At 38.4% G+C, this 18,556-nt stretch overlaps 1 protein-coding gene across 3 annotated transcripts in view; it reads right to left on the bottom strand.

Annotated features, from left to right (window-relative positions):
- The window catches only part of ANO6 (anoctamin 6), a 209,399-nt gene that overhangs the window by 21,719 nt on the left and 169,124 nt on the right, over positions 1-18,556 (bottom strand). For all 3 annotated transcript variants that reach the window (XM_088798927.1, XM_019748415.3, XM_019748416.3), the window contains exons 10-15: positions 17,191-17,251; positions 9,576-9,718; positions 7,105-7,182; positions 3,505-3,730; positions 2,291-2,460; positions 1,994-2,091 (exon numbers count right to left, since the gene is read on the bottom strand). In XM_088798927.1, coding sequence (XP_088655053.1) covers positions 1,994-2,091; positions 2,291-2,460; positions 3,505-3,730; positions 7,105-7,182; positions 9,576-9,718; positions 17,191-17,251 — 776 coding nt within the window. The remainder of the gene's footprint in view (positions 1-1,993; positions 2,092-2,290; positions 2,461-3,504; positions 3,731-7,104; positions 7,183-9,575; positions 9,719-17,190; positions 17,252-18,556) is intronic.

Below are 18,556 nucleotides of genomic sequence, written 5' to 3'. Positions count from 1 at the left end.
TATAATATAAGACCGGATATAATATAATATATAATATAATGTAATGTAATATAGTATAGTATAATATAATGTAATGTAATGTAATGTAATACAATACAATATAATATAATATAATACTGGGTCTTATATAAGACCGGGTCTTATATTAATTTTTGCTCCAAAAGACACATTAGAGCTGATTTCCGGCTAGGTCTTATTTGCAGGGAAATACGGTAGCTTTCTGAGATACAGACTCTGGGCCTCCTGTTCAGTCTTTCTCAGTTGAACCACTCATCTGTAGAAGGAAATCTTGGGTCATAATCCATCCATCATCATCCTTGGTCTTTTGGGTTTTCTATTGGGTTGTGATACCAGTATGGGGTTATCAATCTTGACTGCACATGAGAATCACCTAGAGAACGTTTTAAAAATAGACACCAGACCCTTCTCCCCCTGGCCAAGGTTGGAAGCGTCCTACTGTTATCAGGGGTTATGAAATAATTTCTTTAGGAATTTACCATGCGTATAAGCATAACAGCATCATAATAAATTGCCTTTACTAAAGCACGATGTGAAGTACTTTGTACCTCATTTTCTCTTTGCATCTTCATTATCATATTTAATCCACATACTACAAATAATCACCATTTCTATTTAGGACATTGCACAGTATTCCCACTTGCTAATTTGAATACAAGCATCCTTTACTCTCTGAATCTATTTTATTCCTGAGTTTACTGCTCCTGAATTTAAAAAGTGAGTGTGGATAGTGAGGGATACCTGTGCTGAGCGTTCTCTTATGTCAGGTCTTTGGTTCATCCTCTAGCAAATCATGTAAGAGAAAATATCCCTTCTCAAGAGAGAATTTTCTTTTAACACGTTGCATATGGTGGGGTTTAAATCCCTCGTGAAGATTCTTGTGATCCGTATGCAATGTGTTAAGTAGTACATACCCATTGTGGAAAATAGAGAAAACATACAAAGGAAGGAAATGATGGCCATTCATTATCTCAACACCAAAGGGTGATGCTACTGGCATTTTGGATATTTAACTCCATTTCGTTAATATTTTAACATAAAAATTTCTCCAGAGTGAGTTGTGTAACACAGGAATCTTACTAGACTTTTGTCAAGTATGCACAGAATAACATTCCCAGGAATGCCTCAAATATCAAAATACTAAGTGAAGCTAGGAAGGGCAAAGACCTCTGAGCTTGTTCTCTGGGTCCAACAAACAGTTCACCTATGTTATGTATTTGAAACATATGAGTAACTCACTCACTCAGTTGGTGCTGAGAGAGCCTACCAAATGCCAGGTACTGATCTAAGTGCTGGAGAGACTCCAAAGGGAACCTGGTCACACTGTCAGATATGCATCTTCATTTGTTCCAAGAATCCTAGCCAAGGACCTCAGGTGGGGTTAAGGGTGGAGGAACGTAAGTTTATGGTGGAATTCACTTCACTTTGTCCTTTTGACATACTTAAAGGGCATGAAAACAGCTGCTGACTTACAAGGCCTTTCTCCCCTTTCCTGTGTATTTTTGGGATGGGTGTACTTTTGGGCAGCAAGAGTAACTAATATATCCTTGGTATGTTAGGATTCTGTATGAAAAAAGTTAGAAGGAAACTAGCACCTATACACACAGAAGAAGCATTGATGAGAGGAGCCCAAGTCACACTCTAATTTGGCTAACATTTGGCATTCCCAGTTTTCAAACAAAGGAAAGCTATTCAAAACACACTGCCTAAATATTTTAGGCCAAGAGTAGAAATATCGGAAGGCACAGTTCAGGTCACTGTAATTTGCCACAATGGGCTTACCTGAAGTGAAGGTATAAACATGGATACATTTACACTGTTGGTTGGACCACCTTATCTGGAGATTTTTAATAAGCACAGAGTCGTGTACTTCATTTTAGAGGTGGGCAGGCATGCAGCTATGTGGCCATGGCGTGGATGGGCGGGCTGTGTTATCCCCCGTCCTATCCCCAAGATCATACAACTTAATACTCACGGAAATAACACCTCTTGTATGTTATTCCAGATTGCTTTTCCTCCCATGATTATTGTCAGCTGTGTTGTCAGTTCAAGGAGACAGCCACCTGGGTCACACTGGAATATTAAACAGAAAAATCTCATTTAAAGTTTAGATGGGTCTAACATGAAATAGAATCCTCAATTTTATTTTTTTTCTGATATTCTGTTTAGGCTAAAAAAAAGTCTGAGAATGTACAATGAAGAAACGCTGGGCAACTGAGAGAAAACACCAAGCAGCTTACATTGTCAAGAGAATATAATTCTATATTCATACCTCTTCATTTCTGTATTTTCCCAGCCAATAAACAGGATCTCCTGGATAACCTACAAATTTTCCCTTAAAGAATGCAATGTAGAAACACGAAGAGTAGTAGTTGACAAACTGGAATAAGAACATCTTCATCGTTAGGCTATTTTCATAATCAGTCTGGGTCCTTGGCAGTTCTGCAGTTAAAGCAAAGAAAATAAGACTTTAAAATTGTGAACAGCTTTGAGACCCTAATCAAAGACACTGATAAATGAGTTAACATGTTAAAAAAAAAAATTCACACTGTTTCCATTTAAGCTGTTTTGAATTCCTTAATATAGCTACTTGTGTTAATTCAAGTTTACACATTGTTATAAGAGTTTCTCCCCCATAGATACAATATTCCACAGGGCAAAAAATATTCAACAGTTCCTTAAAATTTACAAGCACAGTGTTATCACATGGGCAGGAACTGTCTTTTCTTAGGTCTAAACTGACAGAAAATTGTCATTGAACAGGCTGCTAACTGATATTCCCTTGTCTTCCTGAATCTCAATAAGGTTGGTGTTGAAGAAAACAAACAAAACAAGGGTCCACTTGCTAGAAGCATTTGGGGAAGGACAAACAGGTCATCCTCCTAATTTAGAATTTACATTGGGCTGACCAGTCTCAGAAGATGACCACTGAGCACACCATTTGGAGAATGACCCAGGCATATGCAGCATATGAGAAGCACTTAACTTTGGACACAAAGCAGTTGCCTGGGATACAAGCCAGAGAGACGAAACATTCATTACAAAAGCCAGAGCTGATGAGAATGGAGCTATATTAATATGGACAGAATGGGAAAACACACATAACAGGGTGATTGCCTGTCCTCTCAGCAACAGAGGGGCATATCTGCCACTGGAACCACGACCCTATTTCACTTATTTGCAATAAAGAGACTATTTACTTTCAACAATAGGGTACATGATCGAATGTAATTGAAAATATTATTCAGCACTGATCTGTTTACAAAAAGCTCAGATATTATAATGACTGTCTTTGCTTTGTCCCTTTCACTAATGCAAAGCTGTAGATAATTCATTTCCTATACAGTCTAGAGAAAATATGTTTATACTTGAAATTTTCTAAAAATTGTAACATACTGGAATTGAAATGCCTAAAAGATACAGTCTCTATTTTAGCCAGGTTCTAAAAATGTCTTGGCAATGACCTAAGCTATGGTAGGAACTTACCAAAATTAGTAATCATGATTGCCACTTTTTCATAGATGATGTTCAAAATCATGATGATGACAAAGCTGATGAGGGAAGCAGTTATGGATGTGGCTGTATGTGGAGTCAGATACTTCTGGATTGGGTCTGTGCCATTAATGTTCTTGGGAAGTTTTGCAGAAAATACAATGAACACTGATAGCCTGTAGACAATGATCCCAATAACTGAAGCGATGATCAGTAGGATCTGAAAACACAAACACAGCAGCATGAGACTCACCAATAACCATATTTTTACCCTGAAGAATTGGCCCAACACTTAAATGGGCAAAGTGCACGTGTGAAGTGATGTTAAATCACACATAAGTGCCACAAGAGAGGTGGAAATTGAGCATGTTAAATTTCAAAAAAAGGAAAAGGAATAAAGACAAAAAGAGAATGCATGTGGGCCGATAGGTGGCTCAGTTGATTAGAGCATGAGTTCTGGGCAACAGGGTTGCTGGTTCAGTTCCCATATAGGCCAGCGAGCTGCACCCTCCGCAACTAGAATGAAGACAACGAGCTACAGCTGAGTTGCCACTGAGCTCCCGGGCGGCCGGATGGCTCAGTTGGTTGGAGCACGTGCTCTCAACCACAAGGTTGCCGGTTCGACTCCCGCAAGGGATGCTGGGCTGCGCCCCCTGCAACTAAGATTGAACAACGACAACTGGACTTGGAGCTGAGCTGCACCCTCCACAACTAAGATTGAAAGGATAGCAACTTGTCTTGGAGTTGATGGGTCCTGGGAAAAACACACTGTTCCCCAATAAAGTCCTGGAAATACACACTGTTCCCCAGTAAAGTCCTGGTCCCCTTCCCCAATAAAATCTTTAAAAAAAAAAGAGAGAGAATGCGTCCACTACAGTAAGATGTTAACAATAAGAGAAGTTGTGTGTGGGGTATATGGGAACTCTGCACTTTCTGTGCAATTTTTCTGTAAACCTAAAACTGCTCTGAAAAAAGGTATATTAAAAAAATGGGGGAGAGAAAGAGTATATCTTCCGATGGGGTAAAAATGGAATAACTGTTAGCATGTCCTAGTAGAAGGAAAAAGTCTGTGATAGCAGAACCAGGAAAACATCCCTTCTACAATTATGAAATTACTTAGGTTATGAGTTAGTTTTTCCTCAGTTATAATCCATTAAGGGGCTATGTGTCCTTCTGACAGCGAACCTAGCACTTCTTCAGGGCACTTGATAGGTTCAATATTTCTTCATAGGAGACAGGGAAGCTTTTCATTCTCCTTCCTCAAGTTTTACATATTTTTGTCACTATAATATACTTTTCTGATCATAACTTTAATATATGCTCATCATAGAAAATGAGAAAGTACCCTGTAGCGGACACTAGCTGCTTTTGCTACCCTGGATCTATTTCCAGTCTTAGACAAGGACCCAGATTTTGCTTCTGGGGGAATAACCTCGCTATTGTTTCAGTCCTGTGGTTTGGGCTACATTGCCCCCCACCCTTTCCCCCAGACTCCAGAGGTAGATCCTGATTGGTTTGAGACAAATAGGTATCTCATCTTATTGACTTCAGCAACTGATTCAAGGACTGACAAATAACCTAATAAGAGCCACTGAGATGTGAGGAGATATCTACTAGTGTTCATGGGAAAGAGAAGCTTCCTTTATCAATAGAGGAATCTGCGAAAAGAGACCTCTCTTGGCTTGGATGTGCTGTGAGATCTGGAATGCTGCAGCTATTTTGCAACCATATGGGAGTGCCCACAACTAGCACGCTGGGAGATAGCTGGACACAGAATGAAGACAGAACAAACCACAGCCATTGACATCATTTGGGCGGCAGCATCTATCCTAAAGCAGTACCTCAGACCTGGGATTTTCAGTTACAGGAACCAATAAATCCCACCCATCCCCATTTTTTATTTTTTTTTTGTTGGAGATTGATTTTCTGACACCTACATTTGAAAGACTCCTAACTATAAAAATAAAGAATTTAAAAAATACAGGAAAAAATGTATCTGCTATCTATATATAAGCATAATTCCTTCAGAGATATGTAGTATGCATATTAAAAATCATTTTAATAATTAATTTTACTTTTTCCTGAAGTTTATCATACCCATATTTACGTGTCATAAAATATTTTCATGGTCAGACCATTTTATGTCTGCAGAGAATTCCACTGCATGAAGGGTTGAAAGTAGGATATTTTGGCTGAGATATACATTATATACACATACATATACACATACATATATAAATATATATATTTGTAATAAATATGTCTGTGACTAAATATTTAATGACTTTTACTTACCATTTTGAAATACTTCCTGATTAAAGTTTTTAAAATCTAAATTAGTGGGTTAAAGCATATGAATATTTTGATTCTTGATACATACCACCAAACTGCTTTCTAAGAAGGCCAGGGCAGTGCAAAATTCCAATAGCCTAGGTGTGAGAGCACGGACCACTACATTTCATCCTCACAAACACTGAGTCTTATCACTTGGGCGGTGAAAAACTGTATCTCCTTTTAATGTGCACTGATTTAATTACTATTAAGGTTTGACATCTGCCATGATATTTTTTGCTTTGTGAATGGTGTTCATGTTCTCTGCCTCCTTAGCTCCTGAGATCTTTGGACTTTTATGTATTCAAGGTATTAACCCTTTGCCTTATTTGTTAACAAATATTTCCTCTGATGTTTTGTTTAAACTTAGGATGTTTTTGATATACAGAAATCTTTAAATATTTTCCTCTGAAACTTCTTCCCTTGCTATTAAGTTTAGAAAATGTTTTTACATCTAGAAATTATATATTCATCAATATTTATTTCTAATTTTGTGTGTGTGTATGTGTTACTTTTGTCTAATGTTTCTGGAATTTATTATAGTATGTAGTTCACAGTATGGTTTCAATATGTGTACTTACCTTTTCCCCCCAATATCTAACAAGGGTTCCATTACAACTTACTGAATAACCTTTATTTATCCCACTGATTTAGAATGCCTCCCTCCTCAGATATTAAATTATTATGATATCAGGGTTCATACTGGGCTTCTTATCCTATTCTCTAGTCTGGCTATTTTTGAGTCAATAAAACTCTCATTATATTACTAATTATTATATTACCAATATGATTTTATTAATAATAAATCCAAAGTTAATTTCATAAGTGCTGGTATTTTAGAAATATTGTCTTTTGATCTAGAATCATTTGTTTAAGGTTTCTTTTATGTCTTTCAGTAGTTTTTATGTTTTCTATGATAGTTCCTATTATCTTTTTGTTAAAGCTACTCCTAGACATTTTATTTTAGTTGTTACCTTTGGAAAATTTTAGAATTCTTAATGCCTCCTGTTGGGTGTCTTCACCAGAAACTGGAAAATCCTGGACTACTGATCTGATTTAAACAAATGAGGTGAAAGGAACTGAAAGAACCACTGTGTACAGATAGATATTCAGAACCCTCAAGAGTTGTTCCATGTGGTGGCTAAGTAGTGCTCTGGAAACAGTTCCCTCTCTCTCTCTATGGTACTACACAGTTTCCAGCTCAGATTTTGGTTTCCTCGACATTTAAATTTCAGTAATAAAAATTTTGTGAAAGACTCTTACCCAGAATAAGACAGCACTTGCACACAGGGCTATCCGTATACATTTTCCCCAGGTTGTAAAGGGAACGCGCTCTTCTTCCTAATTTAAAAATGAAAAAAGAAGAAATTTAGTCAATCAAGGGATTACGCCAATGAAATAATTTTTCTCCTGATCGGTCATTAAATCCTCGGCTTACTTTAATTTTTCTAAAAATTAGTTTTCAAATATAGCCTCCTTACTCATAATTGCATGGTTTTTGTTAACAATTTCAAACATACATACAAAACATGTGCAGTGTTCATTTTAAATAATGTTTTAAAAATGCAGGCATGAATAATAATCGTTTAGCTGCCATAACGTGAGGTCAGGAGTCGGGTTTCTGGCAATGCCAAGCTATAAAGCTGCATTTCTGAGCTTGTCTTAGATTTTAGAAGTGACAGCAATGATAGCACACAGCCCATGCAGGACAAAACATTTCACAGAAATCTGCAAATACTAGGTATCCAGTATGTGTTTCTTGGTTGAGCTTTACATATCAGTTTGGTATAACGATGAAATTTTAGTTTTCATTTTATACTTTACATGAATATATTTAAAGCTTTAAGAGAGGAAATCACTACGTCTCAAGATTTACCTGGATAGTAAGAGCACTTGTAGTATAATAATAGCGGTGAATACTTTGGTGCCAAGTACTATTCTAAGTAGGTTCTATACATTAAGTGGATTAATCCTTACTACAATCATATGAGGAAGCAACTGTATTTATTCCCATTTTACAGTTGAGGAAACAATGGCACAGAGAAGTTAGTTAATTTGTCCAAGATCATTCAGCCAGTAAGTTACTGTGTTCAGATTTGAAGTCTTCCTTAAGACTTGACCACCCCACTATACACTTCGCTAAACCAATGGAGGATGTGTTAGCAACAAAAGGAAAATGAGGAAGGAAATGAAAAATGAGCCTTCACTGGCAATTTTCTAACAAGCAGTTTCAATGGAAATTTAACCTATGAGTTGGCAATTTTAAATTTTAAATTGACAGATTTAAATGACCAAATTGTCTTTTCTTCAGTAGTTTTCCTACGATGCCAATATAAGCTTTTGTTTTTCAGTACTCCAAAAATGTGATGAACATCTAATTTTGTCTAAGTTTCAGCTTTCATTCTGAATGTACAATCTTTCAACAACAGATTCTTTGACCCTGTGTTCTGTAGTAAACAGTGGCAACCATTTATAATGGGGATTATTTGAAGCTTGTTGCATTGTAAAAGACAAACGTCACCTTCTCTTGATAACTGAATCTCATTTTTTTTTTCCCATTTATAAATTGAGGAGGTTGAACTGCTCCCTCCAGCCCCTTTTAGTGCTGACATTCTGTAAATCTGTGATTCAATTTATAAAATCTAGAGTTGGGAACATTTTCAGATGCTCTTGGTAAAAGCATTTCTATCCAAGAGTTATTCGTATTCAGAACCTACTGTCCTTATGCTGATGACTGCAAGTACCATCGGCTTTAAATTTTATGTGTTGGTGGAAAGAAGCAATAATGCAGATGATTCAAAAATCACCTTTTGCTGGCTTTAGAAAATTTATACAGAGAGATATATAGTTGTTTTTGTTGTGTGTTTTTTTGCTATAGTAGCAGCAGCAAATTTACCTTTCCAATGATATAAAATACCTCCTACTGTGCCTGGACATAGTTGGAGCTCAACAAATGTTTTCCTTCTTCATCCTTCTTCCAACTTTGGGCTAAGAGCCACACTATTTTGTGCACATTCTAACCAGAAGGGGGAGCAGTGACTGAGGCTTAGGGCAACACAAAGGGGAAGCTAGTCTAGGATGAAAGGGGCTGAAATAATGAAGGTGCATGTGAAAAACTGAGAATCAACTATAAAAACCTGTGCATCTTTCCTTATACATTTAGATACAGAGTCTGATTTTTATTTTTGCTTTATTTTTTTTAACTGATATTATGAAAGAAAGGACACAAACCAATGCATCCTTTCTTATATAGCAGGTCTTCAAATAACATCATTTCATTCAATGTCATTTCATTACAATGTTGACGAGATGATGTAGGAACTTAACACGTGTTTATATCAATGAGCCTACAGTAAAACTAGTTTCATTATATATCATTTCGCTTAAAGCCTCAGAACTTATTGACAACATTGAGAACTTACTATACATTTATTTCAGAGTAATTTTTTTTTTCATTTTTACTGTTATGAAAGAAGGACCACATTTATCTCCTATGTCCATTGTTCTTAGCATAACTTCTTCCCCTTGGGTGCACATTAGAATCACCAGAGGAGCTCTAAAAAAAATCCCTGTGCCCAGAACACACCCAGACCACTAAGTACCATCAGAGTATGTGGTGATGGGACCTGGGCATCTGTATTTTCTAAGGTCCCCAGGTGACCCCAAGGTGCAGCCAAGGTTGAGAACCCCTGCAATAAACAGACTAAAATGCATCTAAATAGCATCCTCCTTACCTGAGTAATCTCATTTATCACCACGTGAGTACACTGTGCCTCGTATTCTGGCCGGGGTTGTTCCTCCTGCTGTAGCTCAACAGTGTCCCATTCATACTCAAGTTCTGCTTGGCGCCGCTTCCAAAACTCCAAAAACAAGGTAACTAATAGAGAGAGCAAAATCATGTGGGTCTTTAATGATGATTGATGTTTCAGAAATCTGTACCACGTAACATTATGCATAAGACGTATATGGTCAGTAAAATCTAATTTATGCATGATACTAATATTTAAAAGAGGAAAATGAGTTTTTTTTGGAAAATGTTGATAATTTATTCCACTTATTGCTCTTATGTGAAAACAGATTATAACTTACAGGGAAGGTAATAATGCGATGGTCAGAAGGCATATGAGTGTTTCTAATGCTAAAGTGTCTGCTACCAGCACTTTACTGCCAACTAAACAACACAAATAACTATCATAATTCAAAAGCAGTTCATCATCCATCCTTCAGGCTGCTCTTCCCCACATCCCTCTCCCTTTCTTCTTTCTTAAGGGTGGGGGGATGCTTTAGTAGTTCCCAAATCTCTATTTACCACCACTCAAGCCACCCCAAAGTAAGACAATAATAATATTAAATATGGAAAACTGATTTTCCTCAATCTTGTGTAAAGTATAAATGAAAAAAATTTTAGAAAGTTTTATTATTTTTTAAGACTTATTACTTAAAATGCTAAATAAAGACAACATTAAATGTTAACTGAAAATCCCTAGGCCCTTCTTTCAATCAGACTGCTACCACTAAGCCCTTCTTATATAGAAATTCTGAAATTACCACTAGTCCACTGACAAATATTTTTTGAATGTCTATGATGTGCTGAGAAAAAAGAGAAAAAAGACATAGTCCCTACTTTAAGGGGCTCCTAGGTATATATGAATTATAGTGAAGTGATAGTTATAGTAGACTGTTAAGAGGGCTATGATAAAAAGTAAGCAAAGCTTGTTCTGGGCACACAGAGCCAGGCCATACAACCAAAGAAAAGCCAGGTACTTTCCTGGTACTACAAATAGTGTGGAAGTGAGCTCACGGTGTGATACAGAGGGTGGGGCAGTCAGGTGGAGAGATCCACAGGGGCACATCACAAAGGACTTTGTGTGTGCTTTGCAAAATGGGGAAGATAGGATCTACCTCATAGTCTGCTGTGAATTTAATGACATAATATCTGGAAAGGCCCTCACAACCCTTTGAGGTAATTGTTATTGCTATCCCCATTTTAGATACCAAGAAACAGAGGCACAGAAAGGTTTAAATACTTGCTGGGATTACAGTGTTGGAATAAGAAATCAATCCCAGGCATTCCTGGCTCCAGAGCCCAAGTCTTCTTACTACGAGGTACTGCCCAAAGCTGCCTGCTCCTCAGCTACCCTGCTCCATAACCCATCTTCCTTTGGCTCTGTCCCATGCATGGCACCCATTCTTCACCCAGGTGTCATCACTGCTTGCTTTTCTAGTTTCTGATTCTGGCACTCCTCTAAGGTATACTGCTAGTAACTGTCGTCTGGTCCCACACACTGCCTCCATGGGTACACCAACCCTCATGTGGCCATTGCTGTGGCTACCTGAATGTTTACAAGGGAATACAGATGGCGACCCAGCTTTTTGCTATGGGTGCTATTGTTAATGGAGGCATAGAACTCAGTAGGGGAGACCATTTCTTATCTCCTACTTGGTTGGGGAGCTGGAGGGAAGCTAGTCTTCCTTATGCAACTTTGAAACCCAAGGCAGGAGTTATGTAAGGCCTCCTAGTCTCTTTAAATAGCAATGATGCCCCTGTCCCGCCCCCCACCAAAACCTGTCATCAAGTTGTAGTCTACATTGTAACCCATTGTCCCCATCAGGGAGCAGAGGCAATGGCCTAATTGTCTACCAAGTTCATCTCCTGGCACAACACCTACAATGGGATGAATTATCTTTGGAGGGTGAAATTTGCAAAGCCTTGGATGGTATTTCCTGACACTCTCAGGTTACTCAAATGCCCTAAATCTTCTAAGTGAATAACTTGTGAGAGAAATTCAGCTGGCTTACCTGTCAGACCCCTGACAGTAGCACTGATCTACCTAAGGCCATGGCCGAGGCAAGGGACCCACACTGTTGAATGTTCGGTATGATATTGATGCCTCCATCACTGAGAAACTGTCCAGCCATTTATATTCTTGTCCCCAATCAGGGGGAAATGAGGTATCAATGGGATGAAAGTCTTGAGGGACCGAACTATAACTGGCTCGTTCCATCCCCTACCTGATCCATGCCGGCCTCATGGGGCAGATACTTCCAAAAGAGAAGAACTCTATTGGGGCGAGCGAGTCATCCATGAGCTAATCTTTCTTGGGCTGCATCTGAAGCAGCACAGTGTATGCCACCCACTTACTGAAGTCCCCTAGGTTCACATCTCCTTGATAAACACCCATGTACCCCCTCCTTTTTAGTTTATCTGAGAATTTTACTGCCAGGATTGCAATACTCTCCACCCCTGAAATTCTTTCAACTCTGTCTCCCATCTAAACTATGAAATCAGTCCCGTGGTAGCGTACCTTCTCTCAAAAAGGGCACACTTTATTCCCTATGCTGACCTCCACTTCTGTGCTTCAATATAGATAGCACTATATTTGCTCCTATGTTTATTTTTTTTATCATGCCCACTAGAATGTCACCTTCATGAGGGCGGGGATCTTGTTTCATTCATGTTGAAGCACTAGCACACAGCAGGCACGGAATAAATATTAGCTGTAGGAAGCCATTCAAGAAACTGGAGGCCCCTCATCACGTGGGAGCTCTGAAGGATGGAATCATCCCCTCAGAGGGCCCAGATGACTCCAACTGCTCCTCTCTGTGTGCATGGCCATCCACTTCCCATCATTCTCTGCTACACCAGTCCACTTGGACCCTCAGTTTACCCTGTACCCAGCAACGGATATGGATAAGCTGAGATGGAGAACAAACCATGGAGAATGTGACAGGGTATTGGTGAGGTCATGGTAGCTCTAGCCTCTTGACCACTGGAAGAAGTTCAGGGTAAACAGACTGAAGGAATCTCCCTGTATTCCCTCCGACCTCACCGCTTCCTTAAAGCACTAGGACTACACACTGGCAGCAACTGTGGCCTAAAGAAACTATGGATGGGAAGAAAGTGCCTGGCCCATTATGGCCTCTACGAACCCAGCCTACTGGAAAAAGCCCTCTAAAGCCACTCCATACATCTTCTTTGTGTTTCTATAATTCCTCTAACTTTCACAATTTTAATCTAAATGTTGGAAACGTAGATGTTTTTGCAATTCTTTTTCAAAAATGGAGAAAATCCCCAATTTCCTTCTCTACAAAGTAAATAAAATATTTTTCATTTTATAAAACTGCTTACTTTCATGAAATATCTTTAAACATATCTGTTTTTAAAGAAAATTATGGTTAAGAACATTCAAGGCTGGCTCACGCTAGCACCTAGAGGCTGGCATAAATGAAATGAACCAGGATTTATCTCAAGGCTGGTAAAATGAGGCTGGAAGCCTGGTGTTTTCTTCTTGGTGTCAGGTAAGGTAGAACCAAGGACATGGAACCAACATTTTCTATCCCATTCCTATTATTCAAAGCCCCAGACAGAACAGTGCTATTATATCAATCGAGTAAATATTTCTTCATCTTTCTGAAAGGTTCCTACAATTTTATTACTATATACTGCATTTTGTCATTGATCTAAAGGTTGATGACAGCCAAATTATTTGCAAAGCTCTTATTCTGTGCTTGTCACTTTCTGTCTTTGGGGACTTGAGCAATTTGTTTAATTTTCCTGAGTGTCATTTTCCTCATCTTTAAAATAGGAGTATAATAGCCATCCATTTACTCACTATCTATCTAGCAACAGTGTCAACAGGAGACGACTTATAAAAAGAAAACTTACTTTTCTCACAAAAAGCAATATAAGCAATTTTAATCAGCTCTATAAAGGAAGAGCAGTAGATACCCTTCTCTGTCCTCCCTCAACTTGAATATAAGGGGTAAAGAGGCTGCTGTTTACCAAATCTTGAACTTGAGGAGCAGTTCTGCCTAGGAAGTGATAGGACGGCCATGCAAGCAAAAAATGATCTGGTGAGAAATAATGAGTTAACAAATCCTCAATCTTGAAGGCAAAAACCCTGAGAGTTGCAGAAATGGATGGGAGTTTCTTAGATCCTCATTTCACACAGCCAAGGATTTACATGGAAGACACTGGTAACCTAGTATAACCACCCAACGTCTGGAGTCCCTCTGGGCCACGTCCCTGCAGACTCACATAGCTGTGTGTCCCACATTGGGAGCGCCAGGGCCTGGGGTGACTGTGCATGATGTCAGACAGGGATTTCCAGTTCTGTATCTTTTGCTCTCTCCCTGCAATCAAACAACTGGTGGAACTCCAGTTGGGGGCACTGCAATTATATTCTCTGGCAAGCCATGCACCATGAAGCTCTAGCTGATTAGAGACACAGTTAGGACTCTTACATCAACATATAACAAGAGAAGAGGGACGGCTGCCCAGGACCTTGGGAATTAAGAACAGCTTGTCCTCTTAGTCATGATACTATTACATTTAGAGAAAGTATGCATCAGATGAAGAAGATGGCCATATACACAAAAAGGGGTTCAGATCACTAAAGCGTTGGTGGTTTTAAATCTAGCAATATCTATGGACAAGAGGCACACTCTGGTAGATGGGATTGTTCTGGTTGCTATAAGAGTTTGCTGCTATAGAGCTGGGACATTTTAACAGGTCTTGAAACTATTCAGATCTCTTTACTCACAAAGGCAGATGAAGTAGATGAGTCTGCTCAGCCATTATTCCGACTTCCTAACTGAAAGACTGCGAAATTGAAATCTACATTTCTCAGACACTTTTGCAGCTAGGGTTCCAGATGTGATTTGTAACACGTGCATCAGATGCATCCATGTGTCACTTACATCAGAAACTAAGTTGAAGGGAGGCAGAGGTGGTTGTAGGAGCTGCGTCACTTTGCTCGTGTGGACCCAGCAGGAGCAGCACAACTTTGGAACTAACAGTCCCAACAGCCATTTCCTGACCGTCAAGTGCACCTAGTTAGGGTAACAGAATCTTGAACCCCTAACTCCTTATAAGCCAGGTTTCTGGTGTTTTCCCAGAAATCACTAAGCCTAGACTAGAACTCAAAAGTAGAAATGAAAACATGCGATCATGCATCCAAGAGCCTGGCTCCAGGGAAAATAAGACAGAAGTAAGTAAGATGTGACAAGAAATGAGGAGGGGAGGATATGTTAAGAACCTTTATTTCAACCACGGGTTAGTGTTTAGGACCCTATGAGTCAGTATGAATGGGAAGGCTGGTTTGGCCTAGAAGGGTGAACATTTTTCAGATAAGTATATGATTTGAACTATATTTTTATTATAAAATTTTTTCTGTCCTCAACTTTTATAACTCCTAGGGAGCAGAAAAATACTAAGAGCCATATATATCTGGGCACAAAAGAAATGCTACGGGAATATGATGACAGTGATACGAAAACCTTCACATGATCCTCCTGCCTCTTCAGTTATACAACTGCAGGCTTTCTGTAATGAGGTTCACAGCAGTAGTTCTCATAAGGCAGAGGTAACAAGAAAAGCAATATAAGGCACTTAAAATAAAGACTTCATCATACATACATCTCCTTAAAGATACACATATGGTGCGACAAGCAGGGCTGAAATGTTTTCTGCATTCTAAAATCTGATGAAATAAAATCAACAGCTCAATATGCTTAAGTCAGTCCTATAAACATAGTGTAGTTAATGATCACAAAAAGCAATGTCAGCTAGGAAATCTGAGGTTTGTCTTTCCAGTGCCAAAATTAATATATATATATATTGCTTTACTTAAGATGTCTTTTTAAATTAGGGCTGTCAGCATCCATTAGTATATGGAGTTCAACAGAGGTGTTAGAATTTTATATATTATGAAACTAAGGTTTAGACCAGAGTTAAAAGTGCCCACCACCGATGTGTTCAGCACCTATGCTCCTATAGGGGAACAAAATGATTATTTTATAGTACAGAGGCTCTTAATACATGAATTTAAATTTTATTCTTCTATGTGTCAAATATTAGCCAGTGTTCGGTCTCCAGCTAAAACATGCTGTGTCTGAATGACAATGTAACTTACGAGTTACAGTCTACTCATCTTACAGTCTACTTTATTCAAGAGTGGCAGCTCGTTTCTCTAAAAAGTGTCCAAAATAATTATTGTCTCTTCTCAGAGCCACTTGGTGACCCTTCATAGGCATGCTCACTGCAAAAGAGAAATACTGCCGAGGACATCTGTAAAGAACTATTTCTGTGAGTCACATGTGTTGATGTGTTGTCTTAAGAAAAAGAGACTTGGTTCTGTTACTTCCCCCACCTATATATATCCTGAACTCTATTTTCCCCTTGACTTACACAGTGAAATTGGAAAGCCATTTATCTTTGAAAATGGAATTTTTTTTTCTTCTGTGGTGAAACATTTACATCAATTAAACATGTAAAAGTTTGCATTTAAAGAAAGTAATTGCCTCATGAATAATGCTGTTCAAAGCAAATAATATGAATATAATGTTAAAGCTTCTATATGAGAATTACACAGAGGGCGCCAAAAAAATGTGTACACATGTTAAGAAAGGAAAACTATATTAAAATTGTAATACTCAATATATACCAATAACAAAAGATGAATACAAGTCATGTGTATACATTTTTTTTTGGCACCCCCAGTACTTTTAGATTTATTAAATAGGATGCAATTATACTATAAGAGTAGCACATACTTATTAAATACTTGCTTATATAAAAGTGTATAAAAAAGAAAGCTTACCTGTAATCTCTATGTAGGTGCTTCCCCTGAACCCCAACCCCGTGAAAGTCAGGTTGGTTCACAGCTGTGGGATTGTTACAATAATGGCTCCCAATGAATTATGCCTCCCTTCATCCAAGCCCTTGGGAAATCCTCCCACCTCCTCATATTGTTGTTGGCTTGGCCATGACTTGTTTTGGCTGATGGGACACTTGCAAACTTGATGTAACCACAGGCTTAATGAATGGCTGTGCATTGGGATTTGTCCTATTTTGCTTCTCTTTGGAACCCTACAGCAACCATGTGAAGACTCAGGCTAGCTCACTGGAGGATGAGAGACCCTGTGGAGCAAGATGAACCAGCCCACTGAGCCCATAGACCAAACCAGCCTGGTGACTGCTAGACCATCTACTCCAGTGCAGCTGCCAGAGAGATCAGCTGAGCCAGCCCATGCCTGAAGGTCCTCCCACAGGACTCAGAGAATCATGAGAAAAATAAACATGTGGTTTAAGCACTACATTTTGAGGCAGTCTCTTATGCAATAACTAATACAATGGCCTTAAGAGTTATAAATGGAGTTCTAGAGAAGCTGAAGCTTAGGTAATCCAAAACCCTAAAAGTGGGTTACTTTGATAGCCTATATAAAACTTGTATAATGTTATTAAACTGGGTGCTTGCATAATGTTAGGTTTGTTTTTTCTTTTTGTTTTTTGTTTTTTTTTTAATGTTAAGAGGCAAAAGTAAACTGAAAACAATGTAAAGAACTTACCCCATACCCCCATAAAGACTGCAAAGACCAGGGTTCCAAAACTGTCAAAGATGCACAATTTCTGGAAAATAACAATAATGACATATAAATGAATCCTGTTCTCCACTTAGAATTCATCAAATATGCACTGCTTCATGTACATAGAGTCTGAATTTCTTTTTAAAGCTGATAACTAGTTTAACAATCACTGTATGTAGTACATACTAATAGATGGGATTTCTTGTTCTTCTGGAAGCAAACAGCCTTGTACTTACCAGAGTGCACTTTCCAATGGAATCTTTTGATATAATAAAGAAATAGGCATGGCTATTAAGATTCCATTCTGTCTAAAGTCTCTATCAGGCTTCTACATAATAGCCTCATCTATGAGCTGTCATAAAAAGAATCTGAGGAAGCAGTATGGTCCTAAGAATACAATGAACTCCCAACAACTTTTAGATTATGATTTGCATCTTATCATCATCCCACCTTGATCGGAGGATAAGTTCCTGAATTCCTGCTTTAATTAAGAGAAGTACAAAGCTGGTTTCTTCTCAGATGGCTCTCCTCCAGGAGAGCTCTATTTCCTGAAACCCAAAGAAGGCTTTTCTACCATCACTGACAGAGACTTCCCTTAGAATAAAGATGCACAGGTGCTTTTGCTGACATTACAAAGGGCATAATGACCATGAATGAAAAAATGACATACCTGTGCAAAGAAGGCTCTATTCTCTAGTTCTGCTAAGTTTCATCTTTTTGCTAGCATAAAAATAGCTTACCTCCCTCTATGAATTCCTGGAAAAAAATCTTTCAATTAGTTACTACTTTTTTGTTAGTGAGCTTTTTTATATCTCCTAAAAATATCTGTAAAGTTAATGGGAAAAGTGGCAAACATATACAATATCAATTTTATGACAGCTCATATAAAAACTAAAGATAACAGGGTAAAAAAAGAAACTATAGGTAAGAAAAATGCAAGCTTTTCAAATGCTAAAGAAAATTCCAAGCCCCTTCTAAATGAAAGTCTATTTTGGTTTAGGTAACTTTCTGGCATTACCCTTTAGACTGATGTAAAGTGGGTAATCTTTCATCTGCATAAAAACATGTTATGTTATTTTCATAAAAGGATATCTACCTAACCATCTTCTCATATATCTGGTTTTCAAAGCATATAGATGCCCCTGAATCACCCATAGAGACCCTGATCAGAAAGCACAATCCCAAAATGCTGTCATCCAATTATTCCTCTTAAAAAATCCAGCTCTAGGAAGACAATACATGAGTGAGCGCTCTGGGGAACAAAGCTCTACACCTACTCCTTTAGTGCTGGGATTCCCCGCACCACACCTTTCAAATCTCTTAGCTTTGACTCTTAAGGAACCATCTT

Source organism: Rhinolophus sinicus, chromosome 1, assembly GCF_057876585.1.
Source record: "Rhinolophus sinicus isolate RSI-liver-muscle chromosome 1, RSI-T2T, whole genome shotgun sequence".
Lineage (NCBI taxonomy): Eukaryota > Metazoa > Chordata > Mammalia > Chiroptera > Rhinolophidae > Rhinolophus > Rhinolophus sinicus.
Note: the sequence above shows the minus strand (reverse complement) of the source record. Positions and strands in the feature narration are given on the sequence as shown.